General features: G+C 42.0%; 1 protein-coding gene and 1 pseudogene across 1 annotated transcript in view; one reads left to right on the plus strand and one right to left on the minus strand.

Annotated features, from left to right (window-relative positions):
• The first annotated feature begins 499 nt into the window (after window positions 1-499).
• The window catches only part of PAPSS2 (3'-phosphoadenosine 5'-phosphosulfate synthase 2), an 89,672-nt gene continuing 65,007 nt past the window's right edge, over window positions 500-25,164 (plus strand). The window contains exon 1 of the mRNA XM_055425156.2: window positions 500-672. Coding sequence (XP_055281131.1) covers window positions 646-672 — 27 coding nt within the window. The 5' untranslated portion in view covers window positions 500-645. The remainder of the gene's footprint in view (window positions 673-25,164) is intronic.
• On the minus strand, window positions 22,415-23,545 carry LOC129555580 (PDZ and LIM domain protein 1 pseudogene; annotated as a pseudogene).

Consider the following 25,164-nt stretch of genomic DNA (forward strand, 5'->3'; position numbering starts at 1 on the left):
ATTCGATGCCTGGGGCGAGGGGTGCAGGAGGCTTAAGGCAAAGGTCAGAGGAGCGCACAGTGAGGACCGGAAAATGTTAACCCTCGCTGTGATTACTGCCCAGGAAGACGAGCTGGGGCAGCGGTGCCCACGGAGGACCCTGACGACCAGCTTGGCGGTTTCAAGCAGGTCCCAGGCGCAGGAAGCCTTCCTTGCGAGGCGCGCGGGCGGGCTGAGAGGTGAGGGGACGCTCAGGCACCCGCTGGGAGTGGGAACGGGGAGAAGCGAACTTGACCTCCCACGGCGCGCGGGGCGTGTCTGTCCGCGCCTTCGGCTGCAGGGTCCTGCCTCCAACCTCGGCGGGCCCAGCGGGGCCGCTCCCGGGAGTCGGCGGCCGGGCCCGGGACCCCGCCCAGGCGGCGGCAGGGTACCCTGGGCCGGGCGCTGCTGGCGGAGCCGACGGGGCGGAGAGGAGCGCGGCGGGAGGAGGAGGAGGAGGAGGAGGAGGGGGCTGGTCAAGGGAAGTGCGACGTGTCTGTGGAGCCTTTTTATACCTCCTTCCCCGGAGTCCGGCAGCCGCCGCCGCCGCCCGAGCGTCCTAGCGCCTCCGCTGCAGGGGCCGGGCTCCGCGTTCCAGCGCGCCGGGCACGGCCGTAGCCAGCCAGCATGTCCGAGGTCAAGAAGCAGAAGACGGTAGGCTGCCAGTCGCCTGCCTTCCTCCTCCGCTCTCGGCCCGGGACGCTCGGGTCCCAGCGTCCCGAGGCGAGCAGCCGGGGCGCCGAGGCTGGGGCGCGGGGAGGAGGAAGCGGCGGAGGGAAGCGGGAGGGCGAGGCTCAGCCGGGATCCCCGGGGCAGCCCTCGCGGGGCAGTCCCTCCCCGTCCCGCGCCGCGGGGAGCCTGCGCCCGCGGGGGTCCTCACGCCCCGGCTGGACCTCCGGGGCCGGAGACACGGGTCCCCATCCAGAGAAAGGTCCGGAGATGGGGAATTTCCTTTCTTCCCCCGAGAACTTTTTCTAGACCGGTCTTTTCTTTTGAATGAACTCCGCACGGGTCCAAGCGGTGGGGGGCAGAGACTGAGGCGCCCCCGGTCCTGCCAAGTCTGGACGCTGGCGACACGTCAGGGACAGTCATTGGGGTTTTGTCCACGGAACCTCCTTGGAGTGGTGATGGACAGGGAGGCCTGGCGTGCTGTGATTCATGGGGTCGCAAAGAGTCGGACACGACTGAGCGACTGAACTGGACTGGACTGACGGCTGTCTAGACGAGGAAGGGAAATTGCCTTTCTGCACTGGCAGGGTTCTAGCTCCTTGTTGGGATCGGGTGGCACCGTAAGTTCAGCCATGGCGGGTGGGGTGGCGCGGGGTGCTCTCAGCTTGGTGGAGTGAAATGAGCGCACTGTTTTGAGGAGGTTCAATTTTATCCACAATGAATCCGGGCCATCCCCATTTGTAGGAAATAGAAGGTTGTTGAAAAGTTCCATTCCCACTTAGAGATGGGGCTCCCGTAAATTCTGCATCCTTAAAAATGGCAGCGATGATCACAGACTCGTTTAGAGTTGGAAAGAGCCTTGTATAGACAGCACTGGGGCCACACCAGGGGTGGTGTGCAAGCCAGCCTCTGATGGCTGAACACTCATCTTTTTTAACTACCAGCATGCCAGCATGTCTGAAAGCCTCAGGTGATTATGGAGGTCAGGGAAGGGGCTGACCTCTCTCAAACAGATTTGTGCTTGGCACATAGTAGGTGGTCAATAAATGTTTTATTACTATTATGTAATACTTATCACTGAAATATCTTTGAGGTGTTTTTGTGGCAGGAGAGATGAAACAACGTAAATTGGGGAAGGGGAGTGGAGGGGGAACACAGAGGCTAGGAGCGTGGGCTTGAGCAGCAAGGGAAAGGGGCTGGGGGCTGTGTGGTTTCAGGGACCACAGTGAGCCCTCAGGAAGGTCCAGGAGGAAGGAGGCAGCTATTTAAGAAGGGAGAATGGTCAGGATTCTGTTGCCCTTTATAGGAGCGATTTTAAAGTGGGGAGTCTCTTGGTATTATATTTGAAAATACTTAAGTGCAAATTACTTATTTTTTATTCCTATTTAATTGTATTAATTTCTGTAACATTCTAAATGGTGTCTTCTAAGCGACAAGCTGCTGAGGCACTTAGCAGCCTGTTATATCAGTGAGGTTTCAGTTATTACCTCCCGGCTAGCATCAAGAATTCCTTTCCAATGAGACTGCTTTCTCAAGCATCAGTAATGAAGGGGCAGGTGGTCTCTCCCTTTCTTGCCTCCAGTCAGCAAGAGCCTGTGAAGTGAAAGGCTTGAAAACAGGGGCTTTACACACAAATCACCCCAACTGCACACACAGAGGAGTGAGAAGCTTGAGCTCAGAGTTTTTGGGTTTTGTATTTATGCATTTAGAACCCTCTATTTTTTTTTTTTTTAATTTGAGGTCTGTGTGTGTGTTCTGCATAGGATTAAATTAACACCTGAAACAGCTAGCACGACTTGGGAACTTTTATATAGCTGACACGATTATAACCCAGGGGACCAGTACAAGTCCCCCAAAGTGCCAGATTGATACTATTGGAGATAGATACTATTAGAGACAGCTGTAAATGCATCTGAAATCTCTCAAGCTTTAAATGTTAACCCAAACTGTGTTTTGAAACTTTGCAGGCCAAAACAAAATCTGCCCACATGTGCAACCTCTGAACTAATCAATTATTCGAAAAATGATTCTTGCTGATCTAGGAAGCTTTCCTGAAAGTGAGTCTATGCTGATGTTTTTCAGAAACTCACAGAAATCATTAACTTATTTTCTGTATTGTCAACTGAGGATGTCAGTTCACACCCCAGTGACTGCAGTCACTCTAAATATTTGTTGAGCCCCTACTGTGTGCCATACAGTCTACTGGGGTGAACACATTGTCCCCGGATATTTCTTTTTTTGCCTCACTCTCTGGATGAATATAGCCTTTCAGTTCAGACCACTCTAAGAAGAGTAAGTAGTTCTGGTTTAAATGTGAGAGTGTAAGATGATTTCCTCACAAGCTTGAAAAAATAAAAAAGGAAAGGTTCTGTTATGAGGGAAGGTAGTACATTCCTGCTGTGTTAGGCATCTTTACCATGGAAACCAAAGACAGCTAGGTGTCACAGCCCTCCCCGATACCCTTGACTTCCCTCCGAACTTGGCCACCTCCCATCCCCTTGACACACACATCAATCCCAGAAGAAGGAAGGAGGCAGACAGCAGCCAGAGGATGGAAACAGACACAAAGGCCTGGTCCTTTCTTCTTGAATCATTTCCTGGATTAGCATTTTTCAAGGCCCACAGACAATGTTATTATGTCCTGGAGACAACTAATTTGAAAATTCTGAGAAAGTCAACTGAGGTATTAAAGTATTTCCCAGAGGGTCAAAGAAGCCAGTGTTTGGGAGGGATAGAAGAGCTATTGAAAAGTTAAAGCTCCCCATAAATGTAAGCCATTATTCACCTTTTATTATTTTAAAGATTCTGTACAATATCACATTATTTTCCTGGAAGTGGATACTTTTAAAACTATTTGAAGATGCTGTGTGAGGCAAGACATGAATTTCCAACTGGAAGGAAGGAGAAACAAGTACTTCCCAGAGGCCAGGCCCTTTGCCTCATCCTTATAGCAGCCTTTACCCAGAAAATGGATCCTCACCTCTAGGAGAGGAGAAATGCCAGCCACAGCTTAGAATTTAAATTCAAGTTTGTCCAGGGACTTCAACAGTGGTCCAGTGGTTAAGACTCCATGCTTCCATTGCAAGGGACATATGTTCAATCCCTGGTTGGGAAACTAAATTCCAGTTTGTCCAACTGTGAAGCTCCGGCTCCATTTAGTCCCTCTGTTTCTCTGGCCCATCAACTTTCTCATCCATAATGACTTGCCCCTTAGAATTGTTGTGAGGAGTAAATAGTTCCCTAAGCACTGTCTCGCTCAGTCCTAGACCCATATGCAGTCGCTACTGTTACTATTTTTTATTATACATATTGTCTTGGTTTGCCCAGCAAGGAGAAGAATGCACAGGTCAGACCGTTCCAAATACTCAGTAAATGACAACCATCAGAATATCTAATGACAGCAAACAAATACAGAAGTAAAGAGGTGATGATTTGAATTCTAATTGTAAAAAGCTGAATAGAAGATCAGTCAGTTCAGTTCAGTTCAGTCACTCAGTCGTGTCCGACTCTCCGCGACCCCATGAATCACAGCACGCCAGGCCTCCCTGTCCATCACCAACTCCCGGAGTTCACTCAAACTCATGTCCACAGAGTCGGTGATGCCATCCAGCCATCTCATTCTTGGTCGTCCCCTTCTCCTCCCGCCCCCAACCTTTCCCAGCATCAGAGTCTTTTCCAGTGAGTCAACTCGTCGCATGAGGTGGCCAAAGTATTGCAGTTTCAGCTTTAGCATCAGTCCCTCCAATGAACATCCAGGATTGATCTCCTTTAGAATGGACTGGTTGGATCTCCTTGCAGTACAAGGGACTCTCAAGAGTCTTCTCCAACACCACAGTTCAAAAGCATCGATTCTTCGGCGATCAGCCTTCTAAATAGAAGATAAAGGCCGATAATTAGTGCAGACTTACAAGAGAAACCCAAATGATCAGCAAGATTTTGTCAACAACCTTGGCCAACAAAGGCAATCTATATATAAGTAAATATTAGACTAACTTCTCTCCACCCTTCCTGTACCTTCAGCTATTTCCAGATTTATCTTAAAATTAATGTTGTCCGATTCATGCTGTTATTCCACGATCATCTCTTTGGACTTTTGCCATTAAAGATAAATGTAGCTAACTATGAGTTTTATATCTCTGAAATAGTTATCTTTATCTTTTAGCCCTTTGTCTTCCTGTTAATGTACGTGGTTATCTGGTTTGCCTAAGGGATAATTAGACTGAACTCAAACATGGAAACCTGAGGGAATGAGAGTCTGAGAAAGAAATCAGTGATGTCAATCTTGGCCTTAGAAGATTACTGTTTATTTCAAAACCTGTCACTAAATAATAATGGGCAGTCTTTGTGTTTGGAAGTCTTCAGAAAACACAGAAAGTGAAAGTAAATAAACATACATATAATGCCATTTCAACTAACCTTTCATCACTTGGGTGCTTTGCTCGTGACAAGTGAAATGGCATGTATCTCAGCAATCCTGCATACAGCCTGGCACAGAGTAGGTGCTCAATAAATATTTTTTCCATATTAGGCTATAAAATTGATTAGTGGATGAATTTGTTTTTGGACATCTCTATTAGATTTCTCCCAGTCCCTCTTATCTGTCTGCTCTCATGTGCTGGCTCATTTTTGCCTGGAAATCCATCATTACCACTGAAAACTTAACCTGTAGGGATTCTTGAGGCTTAGAATGAATTACCTCCCCACCCCACCCCAGAGGAGTTACTTTTGTTTCTGCCAGATGCCTGGTGACACTGCTACTCTGGCACCACTTTTGGGATTCTCCAGGAAAGAATACTGGAGTGGGTTGCCCTGCCCTTCTCCAGGGATCTGCCCAACTCTGGGGATCAAATCCACATCCCCTGTATCTCCTGCAATGCAGGCAGATTCTTCACCCACTGAGCCACCTGGGAAGCCCCCTTTAACCTAAATGTACCACTTAAAGGTTTTTAGACCACCCGGGTGATGAGAACTTGAGTTGCACTTTTACACACAGGGACCACCTTGTGCAGGCAAGTTCTCATGGACCACCTACCTCTACCCCACCCCTTGTGTACCCTTTCAGTGTCAAGGCAGCTGTCCCTGTAGTCTTTTGGAGTGGGAAGTGAGTTAATTCTTATTTTTAGGGGGTGACTCTTAGGAACCTCAGCTTACTGCAGACAAAAGCCTTTTTATTCTCCCCACTTGTTCGAGGCTTTGTTGTCTCTTTCACCTCCCCTGTGAGATTGTCAAAATCAGTGCAGATCTGTCTCTGTCAGGACAGAAGACCCTAGTGCTTGCTTACATCTGAGGTTCGTGCATTTCTGCAGATTTTGGCCAGGTGGTTCTTTACTATCTTGTTGACTATTTGATGTTTCTAATTAGGTTATTTTATATTATAACCTGAATTTTATTTTTTAATTTTTCTGAAGCCTTTATTGAATTTGTAACAATACTGCTTCTGTTTTATGTGTTGGTTTTTTTGCCACAAGGCATATGAGATCTTAGCTCTCTAACCAGGGATTGAACCCACAGCCCCTGCATTGGAAGGGGAGGTTTTAACCACTGGACTATTAGGGAAGTCCCCATAACCTGCATTTTAAATTTGTTTTTATGGAAAGATTGGATGGTTTGACCTAGACCAGCATTGGTGGAAACAAAAATCTCTGCCTTTTCTCGATTCCTGATTAACATTAACTTATGATGTGTATATCATATATTTCCCTTATACCTATAACACTTATAAAAGGAGTACTTTAAGAACAAATAAACTTAAGTTGGCTTGCTAGTCAGAAATATTTAATTGAATCCTTTTTTCCCCTACAAAGTGCTAAAGTCTGGGCTAGGGGGAGAGGGGGGATGGTGCTCACCTTATCTTAAAGTTTCTGCCTGTATGGACATCCTTAGAGCTATGCATTGTCCTGTCTCATCCTCAATTGTTGGTCCAGGTCAAGTGCATTCCTGTCTGAAAGCCCCTTCAGGTCAACACCTCTCTTTGCTTCTCCCATGGTCTTGTGGGTACCCTGAGGTCAATACACTGCAACTCTTGGGGTAACTCAGTGAGGATATCTAAGATATTTGATGTTGTCCCCTGACTTCCAGAAGGGTGAGAACTGTGCTCCTACTCTGATCTGACCATGCTGGGACTTTGAGCAGCTCTAGGGGCTATCCCTGCTTCCTCTCCTTAGGGGGTCTGTCAAGGATCAGAAGCACAACTAGTGCCCACTCCTTTCAGAGTCCCCAAAGCTAGTTGACTCCTCTTACCCCAAGCCCAGCACCAGGCCCAGAACACCACTCCCCTTCTCAGACTCACACTGGCGTCTGAGCTCCTTCTGCTTCTAATTAATATTAAGTAGAGCTTTTCCAGAAAGGTTATTTAACATTGACATTGGATCCTTACAAATGTGGTCTTCTTGTTCCTCCTTCCTGCCTTTTGATCATTAAATATTTTTTTTTTCAATTTAGAATAAATTGGCACACAAGATGGAAATATCTTTTTCTCTCTGCAAAAGAACCATTGTATTAAAACCTGACCTCTAACTTGCCTCTGATAACACATGGTGTGTAAACTGACTTTCATCAGTTGGCTGATGTGACTTCCTTTAAAATCTAAGCAGCAGCTCTTTCTGCACTTTACTTTTACTCCTGAAATGGATTTTGCTATTACTGGTATTGTGAAAACATGACTGCAGCATAAACATGGCAAGCTCAATCTGTCTAGTACCAAGTATTAAATTTTGGCATAAAAAAAAAATGTTACTGTATATTATCATATGTGAAACGAATCGCCAGTTCAGGGTCGATGCATGTTACAGGATGCTAGGGGCTGGTATGTGGGGATGACCCAGAGGGAGCATAAGGGGAGGAGGGAGGGGGGTTCGGGAGCGGGAACTCCTGTACACCCAGGGCGGATTCATGTCAATGTATGACAAAACCAACCAATATAATATTGTAAAATAATTAGCCTCCAATAAAAACAAAAATTAAAAAAAAATGTTACCTGTTATAAAACTTCTCTAAAATATATCAAATGCTAATCATGAAAAGTGATCATTTCTATGCTAGGTTAGTATTTATTTTAAATATATAGTTAACATCTTTGTATGTTTTGTTATAAAAATACAAATTTTTATCTACCAAGCATCTATGTCCAGTCTAATAGTACAATTACTTTTTCTTTTCTTTTTAATGTGTGCCAAGTGTGCCAAATAATTGAAAAACTATTTGCAGACTTAAACCACCTACAGTGAAGATTTTGTCTCCATAACTTCATTCATCTATACCTTCCCCAAACATTTATTTGTGGGTAATTCATGCTTTCTCAACTTTTAACAAAATAAGCAACTAAGATGTTGGTGATGATTTTTATTTTTATATATTTCCTACTGTTGAAAACCTGAATTAACTTTTGGGTCCTCTACTATGATCCCATTTTGTTTTCCTTCAAGGGCTCTGAAAACCTTTCTTTTCATTTCCTGTCTGATCCTCAGTTATGAATTTGTTCACTTCATTTACTCAACAGATATTTTTTAAATGACCCAACTAGGACCTGTGGTTGCCATAATTTACCAGAGCTACCAAAGCCTTATATTTGTTAATTATAGTTTTTTAGACCATTCAAATACTGTCTTTAAACTACTCTAAACATAGCATTTACTTTTTTCCAATTGCAACACCCCACCCACAAACTTTATATTCTTTCAACCTTCTGCCCAGTCAGTATTACAGTGGCCTTGAGCCAAAAGCAATAAAATTCTCAACTGATTTTTCATACATTTAAAAAAATCTTTTTCTCCCCCAAATTAAAATTTTAAATTATTTACTTGTTATTCAAGTTGTTCCTACTTTAAAAATGTATTTTTTCCCCGAAGACCCCTAGCATTTTCCTTCTGGGAGGAAAATGAAGAACTCGTCTTCAAGCCATGCAGGTTGATACACAGAGCTTTGCTGAGGCACGTGACTGTCTTCCTGGCCAGCTGGTGGTGATACCACCACTGAGCTGGAACTCTGCTCACATAACTACAGGCCTAGCACTTTTTTCTTTTTTTGCATGCCCTTCAAAAGAGGCCCTACCCATTTTCTGTAGCTCTGTCTTTTCTTTTACATACTGGGAAATATTTTCCATAAATTAAAAAAAAAACAACAAAACTTCCAAGTTGGTTATCAGTGAATCACAGTTAAACTTTAATTTAGCTTTAGCATCTTGTTCTGATATTCTGAAGATAGAAAGCATGGACCAGAGAGCAGTGTTTGAAAAATGAAGGATTACCCTGTTGGTCCAGTGGTTAAGATTCCATGCTTCCACTGCAGGGGACACAGGTTTGATCCCTAGTCAGGGAACCTAAGATCCCATATGCTGTGAGGCATGGCCAAAATGAATGAATGAATAAATAAATTTTTTAAAAAAGAGAGAATAAAATGTAATTGACCGTTTTGGAATATGTTTGGGTCCAGTCTATTTCTCTTTAGAAAATTCAACTTATACCCTCTTAAACATCTCAAGCTCACTCACTCTTTCTTAAGCCTTCTCAAACAGTTTAACTATTTTATCAAAAAAAGAGAAAAAAACATAGTAACGATTGCATCGTGTGCAATACAGATAAATTTATATTTGGCAAAATTTGAGGCAAATTCAGTTGTACATTGAAACCTCAGTTCTTGTTGTAGAATTTCCAGTTTTATCTCTAAATCCATTTATTTCCATTGTTTCCTAAGTTCATGAAGTACCATGAAGTTGTTTACACATAACTGTGTGGTCCAGCCAACTAAATCTACCTAAATTGCTGAGTCCCAATATTCTTTTCCTAAATAGTATGAATAAGCACAGCTGTTGGGCCATTGTGTCACTAATACAACAATGCTTTAAGTAGTTACTAAAAAAAAATTAAAAATCTTTCATTCATCTATTGTGTTTAAATGCACCATGTGACTGAGAACTAATAAAACATAGATATTAAAATTCTCTCTATGGGATTTGCATATTTACCAGGAGTTTCGATTTTTAGAACATGTTTTGTTAGAAAATTCCTTCTCTGTTGTGACTTGTTTATCATCTGCATTGAGCCCTTATGATGTGGCAGGCACCCTTTCACAGCTTTGCCTGTGCGTTAACTCATGTAGTCCTCATGCTCTCCTGAAGGAAGTTGGTGAGCAAATAGTCAGGAGGGAACTCATTTAACTGAAATAAGGCTTTAGAGAGTTCCCCACAGGAGAAGCTAAAATCTTGTTATCTGCTCTGTAGTTAATAAGTTGTTTATTTCATAGAGGGAATGAGACAAACGCCAAGTAGCAAACACAGTAGGATTAGGCAACTAGTAATATGCTACTGTTTCATTTGTAAAATATTTTGGCAGCTGCCTACTGCTAATATCTCAAGATAGTAAGAATGAATTCTATTAAGAGACATTCCCCAGCACTTTTGTAAAAAGAGGAAATGGCACATATTCACAAACGCATGTTACCCTTGCCGTCACACACATTTCTTTCCTTATGGTGAATAATTGGAAAGTAAATTTTCTTTGTGCTCAGACTCAACAAGTAGGGGTAATAGTTTTTATTGCCAATTTTACCACTGGGTCAGTATTCAACAAATGTGAACAGAATGATTTGTTTCCACTAAAGCTCCTAATACCTGAGCCGAGTTGTTACTGTGATTTGTCGATGGTAAAAGGAAACCAGGCCACCCATGTGTTTTTCACAAAATAAAAATTTGACCTAGCTGGAAGTCAAGGCTTAAGGATGTTGGCAAACCAGATAACGCTTCCATTTTCACTGGGGACCAATGAGGAGTGCCTGGAAATTGTGAGATCGTGAATGACAGTTTCCAAGATGTTTGGAAGAAATGGTTTGGGAAGTTTGTCTCATTCTGTCATCATAGGTTGGAAAAGTTTAAGATTTCAGCAATCCTGGGCCATAGCCTCAGTGACGGCTTCTAGGAGGGTCTGGATTCTGATTGTCAGAAGACCATCGTGTTAAGAGGCCAGAGCCCATGCTCACAGGGGAGTGAGCAGCATTGGCTGCACGTGATTGTAGGGGCTGAAATGGAAATCCTTTAACAGAGAGAGGTTACCTCATTTAAAGGAGAAGGAAATGGCAACCCACTCCAGTATTCTTGCCTGGAGAATTCTATCGACAAAGGAACCTAGTGGGCCATTGTCCTTGAGATCGCAAAAGAGTCAGACACGACTTAGCGACTTCATTTAAAGGGGACTCCTAGGTGGTTCAGTGGCAAAGAAACTGCCTGCCAAGCAGGAGACTCGGGTTTGATCCCTGGCTTGGGAAGATCCCCTGGAAAGGGAAATGGTAACCCATTGCAGTATTCTTGCCTGGGAAATCCCATGGACAGAGGAGCCCAATGGGCTTACAATCCATGGGGTCGCAAAAGAGTTGGAGACAACTTAGTGACTAAACAACCTTATTTAAATAACAGGAGTGGTAGTGACAACATAGAAATTAAACCACAGAATCCATTGTTTCACAGTGTGATACACCTTGGATACAAAATTCTGTCTAAAGGATGTGTTGTCCTGCTTAGCTATTCAGTGAATGGAAAAATCCAGTCAGAATAAACATGTCGTTTCTTTTATTTTCTTCTCAGTATTGAGGCTCTGGTTTAATAAGTCCTTTACACGTCACACTATGATACGTATTCCTTTTATTTTTTTTTTTCACTCAAATCTCCATTTTATTGACAACAACATGAACATGCTAAAAAGATAAAACTTCAGAGATTTCCCTTTATACAAGTATTTTTCTTAGCTCTCAAACACACCAAACATTTTAAAGTCTCTTTGAAGAAAGAATAGAGAATATGTGTTATCTCCCCCTTTCTTTGCATTTTTTAAATTATTTTCTTCAAAGATAAAATTTTTAAAGTATCTTATATTGGAATATAGCCAATTAACACCATGGTGATAGTTTCAGGTGGACAGCAAAGAGACTCAGCCATATATGTACATGTATCCATTCTCCCTCAAACTCCCATCCAGGCTGCCACATAACATTGAGCAGAGTTCCCTGTGCTATACAGTAGGACCTTATTGGTTATCCATTTTAAACACAGCAGTATGTACATGTCCATCCCAAATTCCCTAACTATCCCTTCCTCCCACCCTTTCCCCCAGCAACCATAAATTCATTCTCTAAGTCTGTGAGTCTGTTTTGTAGAGAAGTTCGTTTGTATCATTTCTTTTTAGATTCTGTATATAGGGGATATCATAATGATATTTCTTGTTCTCTGTCTGACTTATTTCACTCAACATGACAATCTCTAGGTCCATCCATGTTGCTGCAAATGGCATTATTTCACCCTTTTAAATAGCTGAATAATATTTCATTGTATATGTGTACCACATCTTCTTTATCCATTCCTCTGTCAACGGACATTTAGGTTGCTTCCATGTCTTGGCTATTTTAAACAGTGCTGCAATGAACATTGGGCTGCACGTATCCTTTCAGATCATGTTTTTCTCTGGGTATATGCCCAGGAGTGGGATTGCAGGGTCATATGGTAGCTTAATCCCTCAAGGTGGAGGAAGGAAATTTGTTGGTCCAGCTAGGTTTCTAAATAGGAGGAGGGAATAAGCATTCAGGGACTTTCGATGCAGTCCCTCATGTCCTCCTCATAGTAAACTATGGAGTACTTGATGTTCTTACCCATATTTTATAGTTGAGAGCAGTAAAGCTTACTGATATGAAATAACTTGCCTTAGGATGTACCAGTGCAAGTGGCAGGGCTGACTCCCTCCTAATTCTAATGCCCTGTTTTCAATCATTCTTTTCTCTTTCATCTGTTAATGTAACAGATGTCATGTATGCTACCATCGTCAAAATGAAGATTATTCCGATGATTGAAACATACATAGAAACTGTCTTTGTGGATGCAGATGAACGCAGTGAAGAAACCGAGAAGATGAGGTGGTTGCTTTGAAAGTGATTTTCCTCAGGGGCTTTTTGGAATGTTGTGTGTAATCTTTGAAAGATGTGGATTTGAGCAAATGCTGTAAACAGGCAATAAATGTTAGTCTGGAGGAGGCTCTGCAGCCATTTTTAGAATGGTAGTGTTTGGAACTGAACCCAGCGTTTTACCTCAATAATACAAAGCTTCAGTGTTCTAGTGGGTGAATGCATACACTCAGGAATAAGTGTCTTTAGAGATAATCACAGTGACTTACATGTAAGTCTAGACCTGGCCTTGTTCATTATGCGGGAGCTGCACAGTTGAGCATTCATGAGTTACAAGTTCCCAAAGCCCCACAAGCTACGGGCCTGTTTTCTGGATGTACTAGAGGTTTCACTGACATTTCCCCAGCTCAGCATAGAATTTTAATCTTTCATGGTTCAAGGAGCCTGTGTCATATACACAGCCTCATTACCAGAACCAATTGCAAAAGAATATGAAGAAAATACACTGAGGTAATGAAACACAGCCTTCAGTGGAACACTTACAGGGCTGGTGTTTAGAAGGGCATCTAAGATCTGTGCTGAACACTATGCTTGTGTGGTTCAGAGCATCTTCTGAAGGTAATTACACATTTCTAGTCGACTCCATTTGATATGTGTTGTGTTTCCATGAGGGTAATTGCCACCTCCCAGAATTACAGCGAGGTTCCTCTGGGTATGATACCTTTCTTTCTTCATGCTCATCAAGGCTTTTTCATAAATTCTTCTTAATTATCCTAGCAACTCTTTGGAGTAGGTGGGTATAAGTGTTATAAATCTTTACTAAAATAAAGCTATGTTAAAAATTCCCTAAGGCCTTCTTGTGAGCCCATGTAATAATAGAGATAACCCAAGTTTGCCAAGTTTAGTTGGCCTAGTACTTCATTTTGTCTCAGAACAGAGAAGCTCAGGGACACCTGAATGATATTTGGGATGAAGTCTTTCTTATTGGGACCAAGATAATTGTGTGCTGTGAAACACGATATGACCTCATTTTCATTTTGAGAGCTGATGCTATAAACACTATAATAGATAAATTAAGTGATTCAGCTAATTATACCCTTTTTTTTTATATTCGCCTACAAAACTAGCTTGTGATCCCTGAAATAGAGAAGGTTATACGTTAAAAATTTTCTACCTTTGTTTTGATATGGTGTATATGTTTATTTTAATGAGACTGGAAACTAAACCATTTCTCTGCTGCTAATTCATGCTGGATTACCTTCTTATTTCCATGAGACATAAAAATTTTGAAGTATGTCTACATGATAGCACCCTGCTTGGATCTGTGTATAGTTGCTATAAAGTACAGAAAAAGTTAGCACCTTAAAAAGCTGATATAGATAGGGGTTTGAGGAAAGTGAAGGGTACACGAGTAAAGGAGATGTCTAACTTGATCCTGTAGACCAGGAGTTAAGAAATTCAGTCCTGTGGCCAAATCCAGCCCACACAATTTTGGTATAACCTGTAAGCTAAGAACAGTTTTTAGAAAGTTCTGGGGAACTCATTGTTATGTCTTCTTTAATGATATCATTGAAAATATTGTTCATTAATTACAACACATGATATACTCTTTATAAAGATCTGTGGAAGAAATTTCTATTCAGTCTTAGTATCAATAGCAGAAAGGTTGTATTTTTTCTGAGGATTTTTTTTTGTGTGTGTGTGTATAATCCTTTGGGAACTGTACATTTCATGACTATCCAGGTCAGTCCGCTTCAAGATGCCTGCCAGAAAGCTCGGAAGTGGGTCTGTGGCTCATTTTCTATTTTTGTACCAGTTTCATGCTTGGTATCACTCACTTTATGCCCCTATGTTGTTTTCTCTTTTCTTTTTCACATCCTCTCAGAAGTGAGGTTTTGCTATGCTTTATGGATCTAGTGAGTCAGGAACATATATTAAACATGACACATATATTAAGAACACTAAAACATATATTAAAGGGACTTACCTAGCAGTCCAGTGGTTAAGACTTCTCCTTCCAATACAGTGGGTATGGGTTCAATCTCTGGTCAGGGAGCTAAGATCATATATGCCTCGTGGACAAAAAATCCAAAACATAAAGCAGAAGCAATATTGTCACAAATTCAATAAAGACTGTAAAAAAATATTTTTTAAAATATATGTATATTAAATTAAAAATAAGATATATTGAAACTTTAGCTCCAGAAACTCACAGAGAATTCCTTATGGTCTCATCTCAAAGAACTCTTCACCTTTTCCCTACTGTTCTATGACTTTCCAGGACTCTGTGTCTGTAGGACCTTATGGAAACCAATCCTGAAAATGCTTATTAAGTGCTTTGTGATCTAATGATCTTTCCTTGCTGCAGGCTTATCAGCAAACTCCCTGAAGTTGGATATAAAGACATAGATCAGATATTCTTCATCTAGAGTCCAGGGGACTTAGGAGGGTTGTGAACTTGGATGGAGAAATTATTTTTATAACCTATAATAGAAATTTATCACTTCCTTCAATGATGATCACAGACAAGAAATCATCACATTATTAATAGTGCTTGTTATTATGTCAGCAATAGAAGGCACATATATTTTCAGGTTGTTGCTTATGTTGCTAATGTCATGAAAATTTCTGTGTTCTTTATTTCTCTGAAAATGACATAATTATTATAGCTGCCCATCTAAACATCAGGATCTTTTTATTTAATATCCTGATAAAGAAGTGTATTTATTACCACCCTGTAATTTTTTTAAAAATTGATAACTATAATTCAATTTTTCCTTTGCAATCCTTTGTGTTTTATGCATTTAAAAACATTTTTCTGAGAAGGGTCAATAGACCACCAAAGGAATTCTTCTAAAAGGATAAGGAAGTTCTGTACATGGGTACACCCACGTAGGCCCACACACACAGTTTTTACAAGCAGTTCCAGAGGGTTCACAGAAGTCCAGACAAGGTTCATATCTAATAAGCAGTTTAGAAACTCAGGCCCTGTTAGCTAAAATCCATGATAGAAGAGCCACATAAGGGAGAGGGTTTATTTTACTTTTTATTTTTTTGAGGCTCAGTTCAAATGACTCACTTCTAGGAAGCAACCTACAGTGCTTAGTCATAATCTTAGACATAGTATTGATTCTGGCTGTCATCATTTAGAATTGTCTCTTTCATCCATTAAGCAAGGAATATACAAATCTTCATAAAAATAATCTCTTGGCTTTTGCCATATCAACTCTTGACATTTTTCAGTGAGAAATTACAAATTTGCTACTTTGGGGACTTTCCTGGTGGTCTGCTGCAGCTGCTGCTAAGTCTCTTCAGTTGTGTCCAACTCTGTGCGACCCCATAGACGGCAGCCCGCCAGGCTCCACCGTCCCTGCGATTCTCCAGGCAAGAACACTGGAGTGGTCTAGTGGTTAAGAATTCGCCTTCCAATGCAGAGGACTGAAGTTTGATCCCTGGTTGGGAAATTAAGATCCCACATGCTAAGGGGCAACTAAGCCTCCATGCCACAGGAAAAGATCCCACATGCCACAACTACCTTTTTAGAAAAAATCTACCACTTCGCACTCTCTGATTTTTAGTTCGTATTGGAAAGTGCTTTGAGTCTTTGAATGGTCAGAGGTGGATATGTACTATTTTATAACTTTGAAATTGGATAAAAAGTACAAATGCCACCAGATGTTAGCCAATCAGTCAGTTCAGTCGCTCAGTCGTGTCCGACTCTCTGCGACCCCATGAATCACAGCACGCCAGGCCTCCCTGTCCATCACCAACCCCCGGAGTTCACTCAAACTCATGTCCATCGAGTCGGTGATGCCATCCAGCCATCTCATTCTCTGTCGTCCCCTTCTCCTCCCCCTCCAATCCCTCCCAGCATCAGAGTCTTTTCCAGTGAGTCAACTCGTTGCATGAGGTGGCCAAAGTATTGGAGTTTCAGCTTTAGCATCAGTCCTTCCAATGAACACCCAGGATTGATCTCCTTTAGAATGGACTGGCTGGATGTCCTTACAGTCCAAGGGACTCTCAAGAGTCTTCTCCAGCACCACAGTTCAAAAGCATCAATTCTTCGGTGATCAGCTTTCTTCACAGTCCAACTCTCACATCCATACATGACCACGGGAAAAACCATAGCCTTGACTAGACGGACCTTTAAGTACATAATAATTTTCCTATTCTGAATGTTTTTGTTGATGGTGTCTGTACTAATCAAGCATATTTTTTTGTTCACAAAGCCACAGTTCATTTGAAAGTATCATTCTCTGCTAATATTTGTGTGTTGTACATCTCTGGTTAAGAGTTGTGTTACACTTGCCAGACTTTTATGTTTTCTTCTGTTCCTTTTACTGTACTGGAATTCTGAATTCTCTCCTTATTTTATTGAGATCTGAGGGGGACTTTAGAGATTATCTAGTCTGGTGCTTCTCAGCTCTGCTAAACTTTACAAAATATTGATGCCTGGACACCACTCCCAGAGAACTGGATTGAATTGGTCTGTGTGGGGTTCTTCAAAACTTGGGTAAGAGGTTCCTTGGTCTGGCCTGGCTAGAGAACCATCATCTAGTTTACTTCCTGCCCCATACAAATGCGGAGCGTGGCGACCTGCCTGAGGTCCTCCAGCTAGCTAGTAACAGATGGGTTTTCTCTACTTCAGAATGCTATTTGCTCTTTAAAGTTTTTTTTTCCCCAAAAAAACGCTAGGCCATTTACCAGCTAACTCGGACTTTTGTGATGGCCACATTCCTCATGGAATATTTAAAATTAAACAGTACAGCTGCAGTGTTTAAAAACTTGCCATCCTTGTCCTATTTTAACATTGCCTAATGAACAGACAGCTTTCTGGAAAAACCTGGAGATCGTTCTTTCTTAGTCAGTTATCCCTGGCTGTGGTAGCAATTTATCCCTGGACATTTGCCCCATTCCTGAATCACAATTAAGAGAGTGGCTTATTTTTGTAACTAGCTTATAATTCTTAATAATACAAGTGTCCAGACCTTACTGTTGAACCTGATGTGTCCCAATGGGAATAAATCTAAAAAGAGTCCCTTGTCACATTAGATGGCTTTGAATATTAAAGATCCACATTGGAAGAACTCTCCAAAAATAAGCCTGCCTTTCCATGTGATTTGCCAGCATAAATCCAACATTTCTGGGATATACATATAAGTACCTCATCAGCAGAAATGCTGTTCATTTATGTATTTCATGCCTATCATCTGAACTTACAAGAAAGAAAGTGAAGTCGCTCAGTCGTGTCCGACTCTTTGCGACCCCATGGACTGTAGCCTACCAGGCTCCTCCATCCATGGGATTTTCCAGGCAAGAGTACTGGAGTGGCTTGCCATTTACTTCTCCAGATCTTCCCGACACAGGGATTGAACCTGGGTCTCCCGCATTGTAAGCAGATACTTTACCGTCTGAGCCACCAGGGAAGTTACTTAATGAATCAACTTACTAAAATGAATCAAATTAATTTATAACCATTCTGACTTTTTCACCCACACTAATAAATTTCTTGCCTTGTTTTATCTGATCAAGGATTTTGATCAACTTTATATATCTCATTGAGCTTAAAAATGAATAATGCTTTGCCTTATGTAACATCTTCACAGAGATTATTCATTCTTAATGCAGTAAATGAGAGAAAAAACAGATAAATATAGATAATAGGCTTAAAAAGATTATATGGCTTGCCATTGCCTTCTCCAATATATATATATATATATTCTTTTTTAGGTTCTTTTCCCATATAGATTATTACAAAATATCGAGTATAGTTCCCTGTACTATACAATAGGTTCTTGTTGGTTATTTATTTTATATATGGCAGTGTGTATATATAGCAGCCCACTCCAGTACTCTTGCCTGGAAAATCCCATGGACGGAGGAGCCTGGTGGGCTGCAGTCCATGGGGTCACTAAGAGTCGGACACGACTGAGCGACTTCACTTTCACTTTTCACTTGCATGCATTGGAGAAGGAAATGGCAACCCACTCCAGTACTCTTGCCTGGAGAACCCTATGGAGGGAGGAGCCTGGTAGGCTACAGTCCATGGCGTCTCAAAGAGTTGGACATAACTGAGTGACTTCACTTCACTTGCTGCTAATGACAATTCTTAAATCAATGGCAGGTTTTCTGATCTACAGTTGTTTTCTTTATGACAGGAGCTTCCATTTACCTTCTTTTTCCTTCTGTCTCATTTTGAAATGAGTTTGGTTATAACTATTTTGAAAAAGATCCTGATACTGGGAAAGATTGAGGGCAGGAGGAGAAGAGGGTGACAGAGTATTAGATGGTTGGATGGCATTACCGACTGAATTTGAGCAAACTCCAGGAGATAGTGAGGGACAGGGCAGCATGGCGTGCTGCAGTCCATGGGGGTGCAAAGAGCTGGACACAACTTAGCGACTGAACAACAATTTTGAAAACAATGTGTCCATATATATTAAACATAACAAAATTCAAATTCTCCTTTTCCTATAATTCTCTTTAAAACTATCAGGACAGAAAATAAACTTCACCTATAGCAGGTTCTTGCCTGGAGAATCCCAGGGATGGGGGAGCCTGGTGGCTGCCGTCTGTGGGGTCGCACAGAGTCGGACATGACTGAAGTGACTTAGCAGCAGCAGCATAGCAGGTCAGAATATCTTAGAATCAAAAATGACAGATTAAATGGCTTGGTCTCTAGTAACCAGGATAGAGAAGAAAAGGGAATTCTACACTAAGCCCTCTCACCATCCCTGTGTAGAATCATCACGGAGAATTGCCTCCCCAAGGAAGAGCTGCGTTTCTCTTCTAGATCATCTTTATTTTGGCAGGCAATATAATTTCAAAGTTTTGTACAGTAGAATCCCTTTATCAGGTTACTCTGGGAGAGCTATCTGCTATTTCTTTATGGGACAACAACATTATCTATGCAGTGTATAATGTTTATGTCATACACATGCATGTCGATTGCACTTTGAACCACTCCATATCTAGGGCTGATTCTAGATCTGTACCTGCCAAAGGTTGAACGTTTAAAAAATGTGATCACAGAGATGAGAAAACAGTCTTTTTTTAAAAGCTATGCTTAGCCTTATGAATATAGACAAGCATTTTAATGAATTAATTTTGATAAGATTTGATGGAGCAACGGTTTAAGCATAGAAAAATAAAACCAAAAAGCTACAAGAAAGAAATATGAATCTTATGATCTCATAGCTGGGAAGACCTTTCTAAGTGTGACACAAATTCAGATACCACACACACACAAATACATGTACAGATTTTTTTTTAATTAAAATAAAATCAAAAGACAACAACCTGTGGGAAATTTTATAACTCAGAGAAAACATAGTTCTACTTTTCAAAATATACAGCATTCCTACAATTCAGTGTTTTAAATTATCAACAATCCAATAGGGAAAAAATTGTGAGAAAAGAATATGAAGTTCGTAGAAGAGGAAATGCAAATAATTCTTAAATATATGATAAGATGCTGAGTCTCATTTATTTTAAGAAATACCAATGAAAAGTATGAGATTGAATTTTTCACCTATCAGATTGGCACAGGTTAAAATTTAACATGTTATATTGGCAAATGTGTGAGAGAAAAAACATTCTCATACATTGCTAGTGAGATATATATATTAGTACAATCTCTATAGATATGTTTAGAAATATCTATTAAAATTAAAACTTTTCTTTGAGCATATTCTCTGAGCTAGCAATTCAAATTCTAGAACTTTTTTCTATAGAGATCTTACAAATGAATGAGATGACTTATGTATAAAGATATTCTTGGTAGCGTTTTGTAACAAAGGGTTAGAAACAGCCTAAATATAAATCAATAGGAGCATTGTTTAAGTACATACTATGTACTCTTCTGTTATTACTATAATATATACATAGTACAAATTTATTTGTCACTGTTTAAAAAGAATGAGGTATCCCTGAATTAAACCAATCTGGAAAGATTTCCAAGCATTTTATTAAGTAAAAAAGGCCTGATACAAAAGAGTGTCTGGTTACATTTGGGAGAAAAAGAAAAAAAGATGTATATAGTTATAAGCACATAAAATATCCTTGGAAGGATACATAGTAAATTAATAGTATTACTGCCTTCAGCAAAGAGAACTGAGTGGCTGGGTAGGAAATTTACTTTTCAAAACGAGAAAGCTGTATTTATCTTTCTGCTGCTGCTGCTAAGTCGCTTCAGTCGTGTCCGACTCTGCACGACCCCACAGACGTCAGCCCACCAAGCTCCTCCATCCCTGGAATTCTCCAGGCAAGAACACTGGGGTGGGTTGCCATTTCCTTCTCCAGTGCATGCAACTGAAAAGTGAAAGTGAAGTCGCTCAGTCGTGTCCAACTCTTTGCGACCTGATGGGCTGCAGCCTACCAGGCTCCTCCGTCCATGGGATTTTCCAGGCAAGAGTACTGGAGTGGGTTGCCATTGCCTTCTCCATCTATCTTTCTAGATAATGTATATATAGTCGAGAACTGTGAAGGGTCTGTGATTTTATCCCACTTACAGTCTAATTACCTTGCCATAGTTTCATGGATAGTGGCAGAAAACAGCTCCTGAGTCAGAGACAAAGGGCTTTATTACTTACAGCACAGCAATCATGAGCATCAGCTTTTGTGTTGGTTTCTCTTGCCCCCATCTCCCAAAAGGAGCATGCATCTAGATGGATACCTGCACAGGCAGTGAGTTGTATTACAGGAAAGAAAGTGTAAGTGAAGGGAACCTGAATCTTTTTTATGATGGGCAGTAGGGAGGATGGGCTTCCGAGGTGGCTCAGTGGTAAAGAATATGCCTGCTGATGCAGGAGACACAAGAGACTCGGTTCAATCCCTGGGTCGGGAAGATTCCCTGAAGTAGGAAGTGGCAACCCACTCCAGTATTCTTGCCATGAGATCATGGACAGGGGAGTCTGGCCGGCTACAGTCCATGGGCTGCAAAGAGTTGGACATGACTGAGCACACACACACACCCTTTGTTCTGGAGGGGTTATTACCTCTCTCAACCAACACTATTCGCTATACAAACATACTTGAAAAGATAATCTGAAATAAAAAGCAGTTAACACTCTGCACAGCAAAAGATTGGCAGAGACACAAGAGAACAATGGAGAATTATCTGAATCTCTTATTTATTTGTAATATTGTGCATTCATATACATTTATGGGCTTTTTTGGGGGGGTTGGATATTTTATCTATATATATATATATTTGGCCACTCGGTGCAGCATGCACAATCTTAGTTCCTTAACCAGGAATGGAACCCGTGCCATTAACCACTGGACCACCAGGGAAGTCCCCATATATGAGGTTTGAAGACTAACAGTGACTCTTGATCATTTGAGCCTCTCAGATAAATTGTGTGGAGTGTGAACTTGTTGGTCATTGGTCACATTACTAGGCCCGGATCTGGTGTCACTTAACTGCCTCGATCGAAGAATACAGTGGTCACAAACTTCACTCTGCACCTGGTCCCCTACTGTATTGGTAAGTTACTGGTCAGGAGGAGCCCCAACCGAGAGTAAGAACATGCATGAATCACCACAGCTGCTTCTCCCCCACTGCAGCAGACGACAGGAGCTGCCACTTCGGGCGTTTGTAGTACTCTCAGTTTGGGGGACTAGACCCATTCTTTTCTTTTCTTTCTAAGTCTATTAATTTATTGAGTAAAAATGAAATCATCGTCAGACATACTAAATTCAGTTTGGTTTGAATTTGGCTGATGTCCATTTGCAGCAGAGATGAATGAAGCGAAAGAGAAGACACGGTGACGCTGGCAAAGGGACACCGAACAAGGCCATTTTTCATTAATTATAAAAGCAGGCATCGCACAGCCAGCGTGAGTCATTAGCAAAGGGGGACGTGATACTGAATGAGCAGGGACAAAACCAAAGTAAGCGAGAACTCAGAAGGAGAGGCCAGAGCTTTCAGAGGACAAAATGCAGCTGGGGCTGCATGGAGAGCAGCGCTGGGCGCGGAGCTGCCCGCTCACTTGGGGAACACCGTGATCACGTCGTAGCCCTCGGGTGGAGTGACCCGTTCCCGGGCATGCTTTTCACAGTAGATCTGATCCTCCACGAAGAAATGGCCCTTCTGTTTCAGGTTGGTGCCACAGTCGGCGCACACGTAACACTCGGGGTGGCGGTGAAGTTCCCGCAGCTTCACGAAGACGCCGACAGTGCCAGTGCCATACTTGTCACACACTGGCAGTTTCTGGGCATTTCCAACTGATGCAGCCACTTTGGTGACCGGAGCCCTAACACTTCTGAATCCTGAGGGCTTGTTGGGATCCCCTTTCTCCTCAGACTCCAGGATTTCCTGCAAAACCAGGAACGAAGTGGACTGTTTCGGAGGCTCATTTAACTCCTCTTTCTCCTGAAGCATCTTGTAAACTTCAGATTCTTTACCAATGACGAGTCCGCTTGGGAGCTGAGAATGGTCTGAGGCTCTGCCATTCGTCTCCTGCCCACTGGCTGCTGTCTTTGACTCGAAGGTGTTGTTAAAGCTGGAGATATTTTCAGAGGAGTAGAGGCCAGCTGGGTTGTTGTACTGGTTTGTGATGACCCTGGGGGCAGAGCTGGAGGCGGGTGAGGCAGTAAAGGGCACGGCACTCCAGTTGTGGGCACTTCCTATGTGGAGGGCCTCCTGGGGTTCAGAGGCTAAATTCATCTTGTATGGGTGATGTTTCCCTTCCTCTGTCACCGGAGGAGAGCAGATTTTCTGTTCAGATCTGGCTACTGTGAGAGTCATGTTGTCTGTGCAACCTTTGATTTTGTTCTGAGCTTCCAAGTGTGTCATATTGCTGGTGTTTTCCCCATCGATGGCTGTGATTACATCTCCAATGCATAAATTCCCTATAGCAGCCTTGCTTCTGGAAGTGACCCGGGAAATGGCAAGAGGCTGCTCGAAGTCCTTGCCCCCCACGAGGCAGAAGCCCCAGGGTCCCGGGCCCTGCAGGACTATTTGCAGGGTGGTCATGGCACGGTGACGGTGGGTGGCAACCCGAGGGGACAGACGGGGCAGGACACGGAGCAGTGAGCTAGATCCATTATTTTCTTTAGCATTGGAGTGAATGCTAAAGAAAGTGCTTCCTTTATTTGGCTCCATTTAGCTCAATTTCACACTGAAATCAGTTTTAGGCCTTTCCTTTGCAAAGTATGAATTGAAAATGGGTGACGAGGAGGGAGAGACTTTCTTGGCTTTGGCACCTGGATAACAAAGTAGCCCAGGAACAAGCTTTCATTCATCCGTGGGACACACTGGATTTGTGTCTTAGAGTTCAGGGTGGGCCTGGAGGAGTCACAGTGGGTCTGTGAAGGGATGAATTAGCGTCCTGTTAGAAAGGTGCTGAGCCCCTTCTCAATCACCTTGAATGCCCTCTTTTTGCAGCAGCCACAGCAGTGGCCCATATTTTCAAACTTTTTATTGAAGTATAGTATATGTACATGAAAATATATAGATCTTAAGTGTTGTGCCTGATAAATTTTCATAAAGTGAATATACTTGTATAACCAGCACCTGCATTAAGAAACAGAACACTATCCGAATCCCAGAAGCCCCTTCCAATTGCTAACTCTTCCTCTGCAGATAATCATCTGATTATTTTTGCTGTACAAAATAGAGTGCAAATAGAATGGTGTACCATACACTCTGCATATGGCTTCTTTTGCCCCAACTTATGTTTCTGAGAGTCCTCCATATTGCTGTACTGTTTGTGTGGGGTTGGAATTTGTTCATCCTTATTGCCGCATAGCAGTCATTCTCAGTCAGGGTGATTGTCTCCCTGGGACATTTGGCATTGTTTGGAGACATTTTCTCATTGTTACAACCAGGGAAGGAGGGAAGTTACTGCTAACCACCTTATAATGCACCAGACAGCCTCCCACCGCAAAGGCCCAAAATGTCAATAGTGCTGAGGTTGTAAAACCCTGCTGTAAAATAATATCCCATCATGTGAATATACACAGTTTATTTACCCACATATTTCTTAGAGCCTCAACTACAGCATTCATGAACATTATACAACTCAGGCCTGGCTTCAAAATTCTTGAAACCATGCTTATTATAGTCTCATCAAAATAAAAAATTACCAAATAGGATCTGCTTTTTATACTGAGAATAAGTGTTAAAGTCAAAATGAATTACTTTGTACAGTCTTGCTGCTGTGGCTGCTGCTAAGTCGCTTCAGTCGTGTCTGACTCTGTGCGACCCCATAGACAGCAGCCCACCAGGCTCTCCCATCCCTGGGATTCTCCAGGCAAGAACACTGGAGTGGGTTGCCATTTCCTTCTCCAATGCTTGAAAGTGAAAAGTGAAAGTGAAGTCGCTCAGTCATGTCTGACTGTTTGCGACCCCGTGGACTGCCGCCTACCAGGCTTCTCCATCCATGGGATTTTCCAGGCAAGAGTACTGGAGTGGGGTGCCATCTCCTTCTCCGATGTACAGTCTTAGTCATAGACAAAATTTGTGTATTTTGGAATCACTACAAGAATTTGAAGAGATTCTGAATGATAGGATGAAATGTGCTAAATCCAGGTTTTTACCAAAGAATAAAGATCTGAAGGACTGTTGTTAAAAACATCTTTATTGAAATAAAT

This window comes from Moschus berezovskii, chromosome 12 (assembly GCF_049115385.1).
Source record: "Moschus berezovskii isolate FMDL1 chromosome 12, NW_MosBer_1.0, whole genome shotgun sequence".
NCBI classification, from domain to species: domain Eukaryota; kingdom Metazoa; phylum Chordata; class Mammalia; order Artiodactyla; family Moschidae; genus Moschus; species Moschus berezovskii.